Raw genomic sequence first — 18,394 nt, forward strand, 5'->3', positions numbered from 1 at the left:
AATCTGTTTTCTGAGATAATGGGGATAAGAACTGTTTTAAGAGACTGGCTGGCTTCATATTAACCGCAGCCAGATTTGAGAGGAACTCTTCATTCAAAATGCTAATTAATGTATATATTTTTTTTCTGTTCAGGATTTGTTGGAGTAATGATGTTCTCACTAGGATTGCCCACTTCATGGGTTTGGCTGCTGCTATAGAAGGGCATGAATGCCAACAGTCCATTTTACTTCCGATATGGATGCCTTTCCCGTTTCTGAGAGAGTCTATATTTCTTTTGCTTCTATCAAATGTCTAAAAACCAACAGAGCTGCAAGAACTGCATTAGATTTTTTTAAGGGTGAGGGCAAGGTTCTCCAACTCTGAGGAATGAAGAAGGAAAGCTGTTTAATTTAAATATAATTTTATTTTAATCAGATTTTTCCAGCTCTAAAAGGAGAACTAATAGGACTGTGAAATAAGGATTTCACTAAAATATTAGCATTACTAGGTACAATGTACTACGCTGCTGGAAGAAACTCCCAAATCCCCAAATGGGAAACCCATACTGCACTCCAACACTGTGATAAAATTGCATTGAAGCTCTTTAGCACGACAACACTCCTAGCAAACAGAGCAATGAGATGCTGGTCAGAGATGGTGGGTATTAACCAGCATCACAGTGGGCTGTGTGCCAAAATTTATTTTATTTTTGTTTTGTCTAAAATGTAATCAAATGGGTAGATGTGTATGTACCATGTAACGTAAGGATGACTCCAAGGCTTAAAATGAGTTTGCGGCCCAACATCCTATGATTCCAAGGAACTGAACTGTGAAATTAGCATGTGTACTGCCATAAATTCAAAAACAAACCACACAGCTCTGGATGGGAAAATCTTAAAATAAGCGGTACAGATCTGTTAGAAGTAAGAGTTATTTAAATTGTTTATCTCTTTAGATATTACATTAGTTACATTAGATAAGTTTCTTGAAGGAAAGCTTTGTTACTTGCGGCAGCACTATGAAGGTTTCAGTATTTTCCTTTCCACTGTTTCCTTGAAAGAAATAGATTGCTGCTTGCCACTTCATCACCATTTTACTATTGTGGATTTATGAGCCCCTCTGTAGCAGTACAGTTAAACTGCTCTAATACCCTTGTGAAATCATATGCTTGATTTTCCTAAAGTAATAGAAATTGAATCTTTACAATATTTAATTCAAACTGTCTTGAAATCTAGTTAGAAACTGATCTACTAGAAAACTAGTTGACCAGTTGAAAGCACTCCAGACCCCAATAGACAACTTTGAATTTTATGTGGGTAGACTTTTGCTTTCCCAATGAGGCGAATCCAGTGCTTCCCTCCTGCAGTTTCCATCTGTGCTCCGGGAAGTTCTTTGATCCTCCAAAATATATTTGGGGTTCAGGATGGGATGGAAGGAGAGGAATATTTTCCAATGCATTCAGCAACTTGAGTGAACGTTTCGGTCAGTTGCTGAAGCACAAGTGGGTAAATCCAACTGTAACAATGGTGAGGTTTTTCCACTGATGGTGAGGAGAAGAGCTGCAGTTTACAGGCAGTAATACATGGTTATTGAAGTTGAAATTTGAGGTTTCCTTCCTTTAAATTTGGGGAAAACACTAGGGGAGGATTCTTTATTTTAAGACTATTTTAGGGATTCCATTACAGATACCATGTGTTTGCTTCAGAATATTAGAAAACCATTTCCAGGTGATAACTAAGCTGCAAAACACTGAGCAATGTTGCTCCACCTCATTGATAAAACAAACAGAATCCTTTTATTTGCACTCCAAAGGAATGTTCATAAACATTAATCTTGGTTTTTGATGGTTTTTATTCATCCTTTCATTAAAGGATTACACCCACAAGAAAATACACTTGTTTCAGACATATAAATTTGGTCTCTTTCAAAATAAAGAATTGTGACTGACTTCCTCATTTGAGAGTTGGGCTTGGCAAGTAGAATTTTTTTTTAAAAAAAATGGTAAATAACCTTTTTTTAAGGTCAGTTCTAAATCTGGGTCTCAGGGTGCTTTGCATGATGATGTTCATCCATCTATTCCCTTCTTTCAGTCTTACCTGGAAAGGATCAAACCAGCAAAAACTATCCATTCAAGGTCTGTGCAGGAGACTTCTCTTCTTCTCTACTGCCATACTACCAATCTGGCACTTGAGAGATACTTCCAAAGTGTTTGATACTTGAGATGCTGCTATCACAGCATTGGAAATCATAGCTGTTGGGTGGGGGAGTATGCAAAGACTCTGGGCTGACTAAAAACGGAGGAAATCGAGCTTATATTGCACTAAATTGGGTAATTACAGATATCACCAATTTTATGTTACACAATCTCATCCTGATCTAGCATACACATTCCTATTTGCAAATTGCCACTTTCTGCATTCTTTGGTGATTAATTGTTTAATGTTTGTCTTATCATTCATCTTCATTTTCCTTTCCTTTCCTTTCATCTTGATGCAGTCCCTAAGAGTAAGCTTGATCTGTTGGAGAGGCAGTTAGCGTGTCACTGGTGATTTGCATCAGATCAGTTAGGATTTGTTAGCTGTTCAAAAACTAGCTGGTACTTCAGGAAAGTGCAGGTTACTAAAGTTATAATGCTTTCCAACTCTCCTTTGATAGCAATAAAATGAGAGTGAGAAGCCTGAAAGCAAGCAGTTGTCTTGAATTTGTCCCCCCCATCCCTCTCAATTCTTGTGGCCTTACTGTGGTTTCTGATCCTTTTTCTTCCTTTGTACCATTGCATAATATAATTGAGCCCAAGGTACTGCAGTAATCTTCCCAGATTGTTGATCCCTGATGGAAAAAGATAAATGCACCAACAGGAATACTCGTAAGACAAGAGAAATGTCAGGAAGAAATGTCTATTCCTGGAAGACCTGTTCCACATAACAATCCCACAAGTTATTTTTTGCTTATAGTATTGGATAATACACAAGCACACTTGATATATCAGTAACATGTACAGTGCATGATGTTGCTTAAAGCTCATGGTTACCAGTTCTTGAACTAAAAGAGATAGATAGTCCTTTATTACACTCTAAAACTATTTAAACATACTTGTGCAGAACCTCCCCTGTGTAGAATCAAATTGCTCCACTAAATTGGTTGTGACAACTGAAATCTGGTATTGGAAATGTTGGAGAAAATCTGTCATAGATCTTCCCCAGCACAATGTGTATGTAATAAGTGATTACTTCCTCTTTCTAGTATATCTCAACTTTCCCTGTGTATTAAGGCATCTCTGAGAGGCTTAGAAATCTTGTTACTGGGTATTTATCTCTCTCAGGCCTGGGACCTCTTCCTTTGCCTCATTTCTGTTGGCCTTTTCTTCTCAAAGTAGAGTACATTGACTGACATGGTGAGAACATTCCAATAAACTGAAAACTGCCCAGTAAATCAGGGCTTATGACAGCTACACATCTGCGCTGGGCAGTGGTAGTCTTCCTCCCATAGTGTTGAATATGTAGATAATGTGACATATTTTTCACTGTTTCGTAAGTGTTGCCCAAGCAACATAGCAACCATGGCAGTGTTGCCATTGCATGCGCTTTGAAACATAATTGTCTTCCTAATGTGCCTGCAAGGCAGACCATTCTTGTTCCATACCATCTGTGGGATGGCTACGGAATGCTGTGTAGCCAAAAGCCATTGTTAATAGCACTCCTCTATACAGAAATTTCCTAAGATGTACAGTCTGAGGCAACATGCAAAAGATAACACAAAGGAGCCATGTATAGAGTTTTGTAAATATGCCTGGCTATATTATAAATTTGTACTGGTATTTTTCTGTATATTTGCAATATTTGGGTTAGAATTAATAAATTGGCTTTTATTTGGAGTTTATATTGTCTACCTTTACTCTTTGAGTATCAAAGCTCTAATAGGATTATGTTTACAATTAAGCATTACTTAGCTCATGTTTTCAGGTTTCCTGCACAATATTCTGGTTTTGTATAGATGAAGAGATCTAGTTTCTATCCCTGGTTTGCCTTCACAATGGACTGCTTCTTACTCTTTCAACCATTGTGCTCTTCTATACAGTAACTTGACCAATTCTTTGATTTCCCCTGTGAATGAATAGTCTGCAAGGCCTCTCTATTAGAAAGGTTAGGTCTCTTTCTTTTGTTTCATGGAAGAAGCTCAAGGCCTCAAGACATTTTTCTTTTTGAAAAACTATGCTTCAAATTAAACGGGTCATGAATAAGAGTGAACAGAAGAGTACCGGGGCATCTGTCCAGATGCTTCGAGTTCCACAAAGTTTGTATTGTTATCAGTCAAGAAATTGCCAAGTCTTTAATGCAGTATTTTTCAACCTCAGCAATGTTAAGATGTATGGACTTCAATTCCCCAGCCTGGAAAAGGACAATTTGCTGTGGGACAACTCACCCCAGGATAATTCAACAGATACAAAAGTTAAAATTAATTTTGACGGAACTGTGGCCTGTAATAATAAAATCAGTCCAGAAATGCAAGAGTTACAATAATTGCAACGAAAATGTGGTCACCAATAATAAAAGTACCTGAATGAAATGATTAATACAGCGTTGAATTGTCCTGCTGGGGGTTGTCCTGTGGCGAGTTGGGACAATGAGTTGTCCCTTTCCAGGCTTCCATTCTGGGAGGGGAAAGTTGAAGTTGAGCGACAGTTGCACTTTTCATGCTGTTCAGATCTTAATACCGTAGGCATAAAGGCATTAATTCCAAGTCGATTAAATGCAGAATCATATTTCAAGAGCAAGTGACCTGGTTTCAGACTCTTAGAGATAAGAGGGTAGAATGATATTTTCAGGCTTCCCCACCTGAAATTGTTTTCAGAATGTATGTAGGTATACGTAGCTGAGGCAAGTAATGGAAACATTCTTACAACACTGATTAACAGGCTAGAAATGGAATATTAAAGCATTAAAATCTAATGGTTTGGATGGAATATATGGCTGTAAACCGCCCTGAGTCCTTCGGGAGAAGGGCGGTATAGAAATTAAATTATAAATAAATAAATAAAAACAGTAAATTTTAATTTTCTGTGACTATTTTAAAGCATAATGGTCCCGTCCAGCATCTTTGGATTGAAATTTCTCTTCTCTCCTTCCCAATAAAAAGCTGCAGTTTTATCAGAGCTTCCCTTTAACATCCTTCTTTGCTTGTCTTGCTCACATGGCAGATAGGACTTTTATTTCAAATACATTTCATATCTAGATTTATCCTTTATTTTGCCACTCCAGACTGAATTGGGGACACCGCAAAAGGCCTGGTGTTTGTAAGCACCTTCTAGTTCAAATACATTCAGATTAAAACCCTGCAAAATGGTATTACTGTTAGTTGGCGATGGTTCTGGCTCTGTTTTATCTCTGATCTTCAGAATATTGCATCCTTATGGATTTCTGAGTTGTGTTGGATTCATGAGTTCTGCTAGAGCAGCAGGTGGAGATCAAAACAAAAATTGTGCCAATTATGGGCCATCATGGACCAGAATATCAAGACAACAATGATTTCTATTCACCTACACACTACTGTAACATCCTCTGCATAGGGTTGTTTTGAAGATGACTTGGAAACTTCAATGGGTCCAAAGTACATGTGGTGGTTTCGGGTAGTTATGGGTAACAGATTTAACAATTTTGCAAACACTGCATTGGTTATTGGTTTTCATCTGGATCTAAATGGTGTCAAAGCACTGTGTGGCTTGCATCCAGATATGCACAAGTCCATTTCTGCTGCACATTCAGATGTCCTTCTGCAATCTTTAAGGAAAACAATGCCCACCCCATAGGTGATACAGGTAGTGGCTTGGCAACATACCTCTGTGACTTCCGTTGCCCTTTAAAACACATGGCTATTCAAGGTAAGAGCACTTTTGGATTTTTTAGGAAGCCTTGAAACATTCCATCAAGAGTACTCGGGGGCTTCCTAATTATTTCTTCTTATTACGTTGTTTTTATTGATTATTCTCGTAGCAAGTCACCTAGCATCACGTATGTGAGATGGGCAGCTATATGAATGAAATAAAAATGAATCAAAACCACCTCAAATACTTTTGAAGTTGCCAGTCTATACATTACTGTACAAATAAACTATTTTACTTTAAGTATACAAATAAATCATCAATGCTTGGGAACCCAAGTACAAATACATTCAATATTTGCTTTTGGGTGGTATCTAGTCGCGGATTTTTTTAGGTTACAAAATCACTATATTGATTGATTGGATTATGCATTATCCAAGTGACTAACTGAACCGAACAAATGACAGTGGAATTTTGGCAGCATTTGGTATTTTATCTTTTCTTGACATAAGCTGGCTGCCTTAGATCTGATCTAAGTGGAATAAGCATTTGCTCAGTGAAATTGTGCAATTATCTTTCCCCCACTCCTCTAAAAAGCCTTACAGTAGTTGCCATTTCAGTCAAAATAAATTCAAGCAGTTCCAGCGCATTAATCCAACTCTCCTTCAAATGTGTTGTCTTTTATCATCCCCACTAAACGCTGAAAATATTCCTGCTTCTCTCAGTAAAACGGTACTAGTCTTTGGGAAGTGCTGTAGTGAGTTTTGGGGCCTACTGAGGAAGACTTGAGGATATATATGTCTTTTTTTGTTGTTAAAATGTCAAAACAAAAAAAAATCAAGTGCTCATCAGTACTTCTCATTATCATAAAGTGACAACTCTGTAAAATGTTTGTGGAAAAATCTGAAGCCTGGAGTCATTAGAAACAATGGAGGAGAGGGATCTTTTGAATTTAGGAACATTATTCTTCCCCCTCAAAACCCCAGCATCTCTAGTCAGCACAAATAGTCCTGGTATTGTTTACAGGATGTTAAGTTGCATTGTAGACAATTATATTGGTGGCTCAAGTCTTTTTGCCGTTCTTAACAGAAACAGAAACAGAAAATAGGCAGTGCCCTATCAAATCCTATTTCTGTCAATAGCGGCGTTCCCCAAGGCAGCGTTCTTGGACCTTCAGCTTCAATCACAACAATACACGAGCACACAATAGATTCAAACTTAATGTGAACCGCTCCAATCTTGATTGCAGAAAATATGACTTCAGAAACAGAGTTGTTAATGCCTGCAATGCACTACCAGACTCTGTGGTCTCTTCCCAAAATCCCCAAAACTTTAACCAAAAACTATCTACTATTGACCTCACCCCATTCCTAAGAGGTCTGTAAGGGGCGTGCATAAGAGCACCAACGTGCCTACCGTTCCTGTCCTAATGTTCCCTTTGATTGTATACAATTTCATATAGTTATTACATACTTATGGTTATATATATGCTTATATATCGTATAGTTATTTCATGCTTATGCTTATATATAATGTTGTGACAAATAAATAAATAAAAATAAAATAAACCCAAAGCAACAGTGCTCCCATAGTGATGTACTTCTTAAAAATCAATATTAATGCTCAGAGCTCAACCTCTTACCCAATGAGGCTTTGTTTCATGTTTTTTTCTTAACAGCTTTAAGCCCCTAGGAAAGATCTCTAAATTTCATACCTTCTGCTCAGTGCTTGTAGTCCATCAAGATATAACTTTGTCCCACAATTGCCTTTCTGCAGTTATTTTCCACCTGACAGTTTTAATTGCAGCACTTAACTTGTGCGGCTCCTGAATGCTGCTTCTTTTGTCCTTCCCTGCAACCCTTTTGTTCAGCAATGCATTTGTGAAAGAGATTATTCCATCTTTTTTCCTGAAACTGGTGCACGAATCTTATCTCTCTCATACACAATGGGAATCAAGCAGGAAGGCACGCTGGATCAGGAAAGATCTGCTTAATGTGTTTAGATTTGCCCAGAACGTGCAGTCTGCACAAGAAAAATACAAAGCAGTAAAGAGGATATGGGAGAAAAATTGGAGATTCAGTGTCATATACACTAACATGAAATGTTTAAGAAGATACAGGGGCAAATGGAGTGAACTATGAAGATCAGATACTAAGTTACCTACATCTATATGTTGTTATAAGTAACATGCCTGGAATTAGAAGGAAAGCAAGAAAAATAGCAAGAATAGCTTCTTATTTCTCAGCATAATTCAGCAATAGGACAAAAGGCATGGAATATTCAAGGATGTAACGTTCTTGAGGTAAATATTTCAATCCAACAATGGTTGTCCATAATAAAGGAATGAAATGGCAAAGTTTTTATTTAGAGTTCAGATTATATGTCTACACCTGTATTCTCCAGTTACATCCCTTTTGGTTTCCAGACACCTGCTTTTAGAGAAGAAATGCATTTTCCTGATTTCATTTTAAAAATCAGAATTAGACAAAAGGAAGAATGTACAGAGCTTGATGTGGATTTCAGTGAAGATCATTTATTTCACCTATGCTAAGGCAATTTTTGATACAAGCAAAATAAAGAAGTGGGTCCCAAAGTGATATCCTACGTAATTAGAGTTATATCTAATAACAGTTGAAACCAGCAGATTATTAAATGTCAGATGCAAACTTGTCAAATGATTGATGTATTGATGAGATATGTGATTTTACAAGCTAAAATCTACACTCCCATGGAAATTGCATTTTAATGGAATACACAATTGTTAAAATTTTTATATTAACCTTTGGGTCATGAAATAACAAATATGAGAGAGAATACATACCACAAGACTACTTACGCAGAGGTGAGCTAAGTACCTCATCCTTTTCCTGGATGTCATTAAATAGCACCAAGTTGTCTTTGGGGTCTTTGTCAAGCAAGATCCTTTGAAGTAGGACCCACACTATTATTGAAGGCAGTGATGCCAATAGCAAACTAACACAACTCTCTTGAAGATAGTCCATCAGGGACTATCGGCTTTGAAAAATGACATTACAAACCAATTCCAATTTCCAGATGATGAACTGCATGGGTGAATCTACAGATGAGCTGCCTGCTTGGGCAAATGCTGGTTGCTGCTGATAGGCAAGTTCACCTTGGTAATAACTGTCAGCAGCAACAAGTCAGCATTCCCACCTGGTGGTGTGGATGTGGGTGTGCACCTTTTGTGGTTTTAAAATAATATAAATAAGAGGTACTGAAAAGTGAAGTCCATTCGTGAAGAAATTGCTCCTGAACAATGCAACATAACTTGCCCATCACTTGACTTTCTTCTAGTGGTACCTAGTCCAGGCACCAGCAGTGAGGTAGGAGCTCTTGCTTGAAAAGAACAGGAAACAGAGTTATTCATTTTCAGGTTAATATCAATGGGATGGGTAAACAAGGTTCTCTAGCACAACATAGTTTTTGCTAAAAATCTGATGCATTAGAACTAAAAGATGGTAGAAGCTGTAGAAACAAGTTTAGAATAGATGTCATGTTGTCCATACTGGACTACCTCATATTAAAAACAATGCATTTCTCGATAAAAAAAAATATAGATACCACACACGATGGTCTATTGTGTGCTATAACTAAATACTGACATTTTATACATATATTTGCTGGACTCAGGGCTCTGAATAGAGTAGGGGGGATTTACTTCTTGTTCCATGATGCAATTTAAGAATGATACAAGAATAAAATTTAAGTTCCATTAATTCTATGTTTATCTAATTTTGTGCTTATTTTTGACTATAATCTAATTCTTTAGGGATATAATTACACATAGGCTTTTATGTGGTGAATGTATCTTTTCTTTTATGTACTCCGAGAGCATATGCACCAAGAAAAAATCTTTGTGTGTCCAATCGCACTTGGCCAATAAAGAATTCTATTCTGTTCTGTTCTGTTCTAGAGCAAGATACAGAAATGAAACAGATAAAAGAACTCTTGGAAAATTCAGTACTTTGAACTACAGTTTCACTCCTGAAATTATCCCAAATTCTGCTGTTCTGAATTGTCACATGTTTTGTTTTCAGGAAAAGAAGGAAAGCTAAATTATTGCTAAGCCGTGTAGCAGCTCAGGCCTCCTGCAACTATGGCTTCAAATTCAAGTTCAAGGAACCACACCAGCTCTAGCTTGAGTGAACATTTCCTGTCCCACAGCAAGACAGTGTTTGTTGTTTTTTATATTGTCTTCTTCCTCTTGGGCATTCCAGGGAACATCTTGTTGCTCTCTGTACTCATCAGAGGTCTCCAAAGAAAAAGTAGCAGCCACATCTCACGCTTGACTGATCTTCTCTACATCAACATAGTAGCTCTTGATCTCTTCTTCTTCTTTTACAACCTCCTGGTCATGTTTGGCAATTCCATTCTCAAGAACTGGCACTTGAATTACCTGTTATGTGTTACCAATCACAGCTTATCCTTATGGATCTCTTTTGCCAGCTTCTATAGCATGTTGGCTATTTCTCTCCTCCGCTATACTGCTATAATCCATCCAATGCGAGTACTATCCATTTCTCTAAAGCAAATAGTTGGTGTTTGTGTGTTAATTTGTATTGTTGGCCTTTTGTTCACCACTCCTATTTGGATTCATTATAAAATTATCCCCCTGGAAGGGAAAATATTGTGTGTGAACCAAGTGGAAAACAAAGATATGACCCTTTATTTAAGACTCCTGGGAGGAATAGGATTCTTGCCTCCCATGTTGTTGATGATGATCTGCTACTCCAGGATCATATTCACCCTAAGGATGAGGAGAGTAATATCCATTCAGACAGCTGCTACCTTGCATATTAATTGGCGAGCTACAGTGATGATTTTGGTCAACTTGGTAGTACTTGTGATCATGTGGCTTCCATACTGGGTAGTGATTTTCTTCATCAGGTATGAAGAGTTGTTAAACACAGCTTGTAAGTATATAGCATATCACCTGACATTCTTCCTCGCCTTTGCAAATCGCTGCATTAATCCATTTATCTGTTTTTGTCTCTCCTTCCAATTCCGAGCTAGATTGAAGAACCTCTTTCAGAGGGCAAGGAAGAGACAGAATCAGCTAAGCACCATCCACCTGGGTAGGATAGATATTTTGGGCAGCTCATCATAAGACTTATCTTATATAGGCTGCGATTACCAAAGACATGGGGTTACAATATTATTGCCAAGCTGAAAGATTCCTACGAAGCATTCACAAGAACCAACAACATAATTTGCATCAATTTTAAAATAGTTACTTGTTTTTTTCATCTGGGAAAAGACGATAGTTCTGGGATATCTTTAGTGTGTTGCAGTTCTGGTTGCTTCATTCCCTAAAAGTTCTGAAGGGACAATTAACTTTTAATTTCATTATTGATCCTAAATATGGCTTCTTTTTGAGCCGTGTTATTCAACCAATGACATATTTTACTGCATCTGGAGAGAGCTGCTCAGTTTGAATGTCTCTAGATAGTTTTCTTCCTGCATGAACTACAGATTGCTGCTTTGGCTTTGTTTATTTCTGAGTTGTTTGTGTACCTTTAATTGGAGACTGATTCATTCCCAAGGAATATTACATGTTTGTTCACTTCAAATGGTTCTAGTTGCAACAACAGAAGGAGGCCTCTAGAGGCAACGTTAATTGCACTGAAGCTTCTGCACTGGGAATTAAGAGTCCCTGGAATAACCTTTAATATTTGAGCTAAGAAATCCAGTGCCTTGCCAAATAGGCTAATGAGATCTCAGGAAGAAAGCTTCTCTGCAGTCATGCTTTAAGAGCCATCCTTTCAGCCACTATTGTGAAGATGGGGAACCAGCATCCCAGGGGTGAAATGCTCCCGGTTTCGACCAGATCGCCCGATCCAGTAGCGATGGTTGGCGGGTGGTTTTGGAGAACCGGTAGCAAAAATCCCTCCTCCCCCCACCATGCCCAGCTGAGCCATGTGATCATCAGAGGCTTTTTAAAAAAAACTTTTAAAAGCATTTTTTCTTCGGCCGAAAAAATGCTTTTAAAAGTTTTTTTAAAAAGCCTCTGATGATCGCACCGCTCAGCTGGGATCGTCAGAGCCTTTTAAGAGGTTGTAGAAAAAATTCTTTTTTTAAAAAAAAAAAGTTTTTTATTTTTTAACAAAAAATAAACATCAAATCAATTACAATGTGTTGATGGGGCGTTTACATATCTTCTTGTGCAATCTCAAGATAAACATCTCTTTCATACATCTATCTTATATCATCTAGATCTCTTATTCGGTCTGGGTCTTTAACCTATCTTTCCTTCTAACCAATAATAAAATAACTCCCATATTTTATAATGCCTGATTGTCAGAGGCTTTTTTTCTTTTAAAGTAAAAAAAATGCTTTTAAAAGAAAAGAAAAGCCTCTGACGATCAGGCAACTCAGCTGGGATCATCAGAGGAGCCTTTTAAAAGCATTTTTTTTACAACTTCTTCGGCCGAAGAGGTTGTAGAAAAAATGCTTTTAAAAGTAAAAAAAAAAAAAAAGTTGGCCACACCACCCAGTCACATTACCTTCCACCAAGCCACACCCACAGAACCGGTAGTAACAAATTTTACATTTTACCCCTGCAGCATCCCCTCTAACAAATAACTGAATAACAATAGTTATTCAGGTTACCCCTAAGACTATTCAGCCTTACATCCACATCTCCATTTTGCTTTATTCAAATTGCCAAGCTCCTGATGAAAAAGATTCCCTAGGTATACTTCTCTTTTGTTGTTACTGCCTCACACTGACATGCGGACTATTCATAGAAAAGCCATCTTTAAATCCGTCCACTTTAATTCTGGCTATAACCAATAATGGAATGAAAATCTAAGAAGAAAGAGTTTCTTCACTTCTGAGAAATATACTCTAGCTGCCACCTCTGCCTAAAGCTTCTTAATGTGAGCTATGGTGCTTTAAAAATATCTGTATCCTTCATAGGATTATATGACTTCTTCCATCTATCTTGATGACAAAGAAGCAGTCGGCCTCTGCCTTGTAGTTCAAGGAGAAAGGAAAATGGCAATAGCTTGTACAGTGATCAAGACAGAAAGGGCTCTAATCTGGAGAAGGCTGGAGTGATTCATCTGGAATTTTTTAAAACAGCAATCTTATTGAAAATTACAGTACGGCAGTAAAAACTGTTACAAATTTTAAAAAGAAAAAAATAGAAGATGCAGAAAAGAAAAAAGAAATGTCAACAAATCAGAATATAGTAAAGAAAAAGAAATATATTAAGAAGTGACTTCCTTTTGTATCACAACAACTATAAATAATTTTAGTAATTTATCACTGTAAGGTTAAAGTGAGGATTGGGAGGGTGTGTAGGGGGTACATGAGGGGCTTTACAGGGGGCAGATGGTGTGTGGGGGTGAAGCACTGATCAGGAACCGCATGTGGATGTGCGCAGAGTACGTAAGAGGTGAGGAGTGGATCGGAGAAGGATGCATAAGAGTGAGACAAGGAACAGAAGCAAGCCCGGGAGTGTGGGGGGGCACAAGAGGTGCCATGTGGGACAGGATGGGCACGGAGCAGGTCAGGAGGGGTGCACAGGATATAGGAGTGATCAGCACGGTGTGAGTGCAGAGGGGCTGGGGGAGGTTGTGTAGGTGAGGAAGATTTCCCAGAGCAACTTGTGATCTTCCCTGCTGGCTTCCACATTGCCTATGCTCCCTGCTGACATGTTATGGGAAGCTGGCAGGTAGCATGGGTAATTATGATGGTTTACACTCCCTGCTAATTCCCCACCCCCACCCCCAGAAGAAGAGCCAGGTCTCTAGACATTTTCCAAAAATCCATGAGAGTGGAAGTCTGCCTCTCTTCTGGGAGGAGAATGTTCCAAAGGGCAGGTGCAACAGCAGGGAAGGCTCTCTTCCTGAACCCTGCAGTCCATATTCTTTAATTGAATGGTCTGCAACATACCTTCCCTGCCTGACTGGATAGAATGGACTGAAGTAATGGGGAAAAGTCAGTTTTGCAGATTATCTGGCCCCATGCTATGCAGGGCTTTAAAGATCATGACCAAAATTTTGACCTGGATCTGGAAACAAAATGGCATCAGCACAGGTTGTGTAGCAGAGGTTACTTGAACTGTCCTTCAGGGTGCCCAAAATTGTTCAGGTGATCAATGCCTGTTTTGGATGCATGTAAGTGCTGGGCGTGTGTGTAGGCTTGGGAAGGGTGAAAAACAGGCCTACCGGAAGGTTAGGAAGCTTCTGGATACATTTGAAGAGTAGGCCCATGTAAAGCACATTATAAAGTCCAATGACTGGGAAATGACCAGGGCATGAGTGACCACGTGGAGAGACTCCCTATCCAGGAAAGGCTGTAACTGGTACATCATACAAAATTGAGCAAAGGCAGGGGTGAGCTCCTGGGGGTTCACAGAGGGTCAGGAGAACCTCTAGCTAAGATTCTGTGCAGTTCAGAGAACCCCCAAATTCCACTCCTGGCTGGCCCCACCCACCCTGGTTGTCCCCGCCCAGGAGTCCCCACGCAGCCTGTTTTGGATGCATGTAAGTGCTGGGCGTGTGTGTAGGCTTGGGAAGAGTGAAAAACGGGCCTACCGGAAGGTTAGGAAGGCCAGAAATGGGCCCAGAGGGCCTCCAGAGCCTGAGGAGGCTGTTTTCACCCTCCCGGAGGCTCGAGGAAAGCCTTCAAAACCAGGGGAGGGCAAAAACGCCCCCCTCCCTCCATGGTGCAGGAGGCCGACTAGGCGACACCCACCATGGCCATGCTCACCCAGCAACCAGGCAGAGAACCCTTTGCTAACATTTTTGAAGCCCACCCCTGAGCAAAGGCCCTCCTAAATATCTGCCTCCTGTTCTTCAAGCAAGAGCTGGGAATCCAGGAGAACTCCCAGACTGTGCACTGGATCTGTCTGGGGTAGTGCAATCCCAATCAAGACAATACATTCCCAGAGGCAGAGAGGCCTCCGGGCAATGTGAAAGAACACCCCCAGCATTACTCACTTCGCTGAGTTTGAGCTCAAAAATGGTTTTCCATTGCCTCCTTCCTAGGGCTGAAAGAAAGAGAATGGCCCAAGGTCACCCGACTGGCTTTGTGCCTAAGGCGCAGTGATGGATTGCTCCCGGTTCTGTCTGGTTCTTTAGAACCGGTAGTAAAAGCGGCGGGAGGTTCCGCCCACCCGCCCGGATGTCATAATTGACACATGCTCCTGTTGCGAACCTGTAGTAAAGGTAAGTAGAACCCACCCCTGGTAAGGCGGGACTAGAAGTTACACTGTCCTGGTTTGTAACCTGATACTTTAACCAATACACCAAATTGTTTCAAAGATCTATTGATCTTTGCTAGTCCTGAATTAATCCAGTTACTGTAATTGAGAAGGAGGCCATTTAGGAATAAACATCCAGTTGCATCCTGGTTGTATTCATGGTTTTCAGCCCACACCTACAGTGATTTCCCTTTCTGCCACCTCCAGCTTTCTACAGACTCCTGTGTGTTTTGTGATTTCCCATTTATCAGCTCTGTTTCTGCAATTTTTTTCTGCATAAAGTGATAGCCTTTTCAGGAAAAAAAAACTTTAAGCAACATAATAAAAGAAAAAGCTGAGACTTGGTTTTGTACTCAATGCACGATGTAATCATGATGCAACATTTTAATATTTATTTATTTTATTTATTTTATTTGCATTTATATCCCGCCCTTCTCCAAAGACTCAGGGCGGCTTACACTATGTCAGGCAATAGTCTTCATCCATTTTGTATACTATATACAAAGTCAGCTTATTGCCCCCCAACAATCTGGGTCCTCATTTTACCTACCTTATAAAGGATGGAAGGCTGAGTCAACCTTGGGCCTGGTGGGACTTGAACCTGCAATATTGCAAGCAGTTGCTGTTAATAACAGGCTGCATTAGCCTGTTGAGCCACCAGAGGCCCTATTATTATATTATATTACCCATTACTTTGTTATAATTCTAGACATATACATGTCCACATATTATTTCCACATTGTGAAAGATACAAGGCAGACCATCTATTTAGAATCAGAAGTATGATCCATGGGAACAAGCGAGGAAACCAATTGTCAGATAATATTGTTTGCAACATAGTTTATAAACCTTGCTTCCTGGGCAGAGTGGGCTATAATTAATTGATTCTGTTGATGATGTTCTGCCAATATATTAATAGACATTCTGTCCTACTGCTCATAATTGGAACTGTGCTCCAGCCCAGCTGTGATTGTGCAATTGAAGCCCTGCCCCTTATTTACATGTGTTGCATAGCTGACACACATAGAAAGGTAGTGAGGCTTAAATGATATGATTGCGACTGCCATCTTGACTTTTTAAAGCACCCTCCTCCCCTTTCACATTTCCTTTCAAGAAAGGCTGTTGAAGAGAATAAGTTTTGGAGGGACAAGATAACTGTCTTCAGGTATTTGTGGAGCTGTCACAAAAAAGACGGGATTGATTTATTTTCTGGGGCACCACAGGGCAGGACAAGAAGAGACGGGTGGAGAAAGACCCAAACCTAGAAGTAAGGAGAAGTTTTCTGACAGTAAGCACAATTAATCAATGGAGTAGCTTGCCTCCGGGGCTGTGGGTGCTCCATTGCTGGAGGTTTTCAAAAACAGACTGGGCAATCATTTGACTGGAATGGGGCAGGGGGTTGGACTAGAAGACCTCTGATGTCCCTTACAATGCTATGATTCTATGATTCTAAGGCTAATTTACCCAAGCTATCAGGGGTTAGGGGTGCAAAAAGAAAAGAGAATTGTCTGTTGAGCTGGCCCCTAGATGTCGCTGCTGCATTTTAGAGAAGTTCTTAATAAAATAGGAATGCAAGCTGGAGTTCTGAGCAGAAAGCAGCACTTTAATCTTAATGTTAAATTATTGTTCTCTGAACATAAATTGCCAATGCTTGAAAGTATTAACAGTGACCTCTCTGCAAGGAGTTCGGATGGCATTGAGCTTTCAGTGGTTATCTCAATAGCCCAAAAATGAAAAAAAATATTAATCAAATGCAAATATAAACCAATTTCTTCAGCAAGATGGAAGTTTCTGATAAATGAATAATACATCTGAATGTTACCAAACTGGTACAAAAGTTGGACATCACGATTTAAACAAAAATCTTCTTAGTCGAAGAGATGGCAACATGATTGATTGCCTTCTCCATTGTTTATCTCCTACTTCCAAAAGAAGTGGGACGCAGAGACAAACCTATCGGGCATAAAAAGATTATTCCTATGCAAACTCCCTGCCTCATAAATATAGGTAATATTGGTTGTACTCCCTTGATATACTGAGACATAGTTTATTGAATAAACTACAATTATCTGGGTTCACACAACACATTACGCTACAGACCTTGCTTTAGAAAACATTATTTTGGGTTTATGCAACATACTGAACTATAAGCAAATCTCCTTTGTATGGAACTCTGGCTTGTGGCACTCATTTATTTGCTACAAGATAGGAAGATTGGAATAACACTAGAGTTGCAACCACCTCTAAACTTGAGCTGGCTTCTTCTTCTGGTAATTGTGGTTCCCTTTTTCCTATGCAGCTGGAGCCCTCTTTATTGTATGAACCTCTGAATGGATTCCAAGAACGTATACATGACACTCTGTAGCTGCAGTATGAATAACCTTATCATAACTTCCTCACTGTTTCTGAAGCTGGATATGTTCTTTCTTATCTGAGTGAGCATCAGAGACAATGACTGAAAAAATTGCCTTGTCCCAGTGGTGAAATCCAAATTCTTTTCTACTGGTTCTGTGGGCGTGGCTTGGTAGGCATGGTGTGGCTTGGTGGGCGTGGCTTGGTGGGCATGGCAGGGGAAGGATACTGCAAAATCCCCTTTCCCATTTCACTCCTGGGGGAAGGATATTGCTAAATCTCCATTCCTACCCTACTCTGGGCCAGCCAGAGGTGATATTTTCCAGTTCTCTGAACTACTCGAAATTTCCACTACCGGTTCACCAGACTGCTCAAAATTTCCGCTACTGATTCTCCAGAACCTGTAAGAACCTGCTGGATTTCACACCTTCCTTGTCCCTTCATTCCATCGAAGACCCCTGAGGAGGGTTGAACTCTACTTAAGATTCTGCCCAGAAAGGTGACTTCCCTAGGCATATGATATGTCCAAGCCTCTCCATCTGCCTCCCTTCAAAAAAGATCAGGCTGTGGTTCTCCCAAATTGAGTTGGACATCCTGGGAGGAGAACTAATGGTTTTTGTTTAATAGCTATAACTGAGCAATCAGTATTGCCATTTAAGAGCCAGACCACAGCCATACTTCTACAGATTCCAGCATTATTAGCTCAGTAATGTTTTTCTCCCCTCTATGAAGAGCATGGATGCTGCAGAGATGCACAACCAAGGACAGCTGGAGGCGCTTACTGTTTTCCTCAGACTAGTGAGACCATTGTTGTGGCATCCCACCACAAGCCTCATCCATTTCATACCTGGGTGCAATGTCTTGAGGCAGGAGTTGTGACACTGCCATTGCTCTCAACTCAGATCAGGTGAATCCTGCCTGCATCTACTGTATTTACATCATAGAATAGAACAGAATAGAATTTTTTATTGCCAAGTGTGATTGGACACACAAGGAATTTGTCTTGGTGCAT

The 18,394-nt window shown here is 39.7% G+C and overlaps 1 protein-coding gene across 1 annotated transcript in view; it reads left to right on the plus strand.

The window, feature by feature from the left end:
• SORT1 (sortilin 1) overlaps positions 1–4,328 on the plus strand; it is a 52,955-nt gene extending 48,627 nt beyond the window's left edge. The window contains exon 20 of the mRNA XM_058174837.1: positions 134–4,328. Coding sequence (XP_058030820.1) covers positions 134–148 — 15 coding nt within the window. The 3' untranslated portion in view covers positions 149–4,328. The remainder of the gene's footprint in view (positions 1–133) is intronic.
• Positions 4,329–18,394: the final 14,066 nt, after the last annotated feature.

Source organism: Ahaetulla prasina, chromosome 3, assembly GCF_028640845.1.
Source record: "Ahaetulla prasina isolate Xishuangbanna chromosome 3, ASM2864084v1, whole genome shotgun sequence".
In the NCBI taxonomy this organism is placed as follows: Eukaryota; Metazoa; Chordata; class Lepidosauria; order Squamata; family Colubridae; genus Ahaetulla; species Ahaetulla prasina.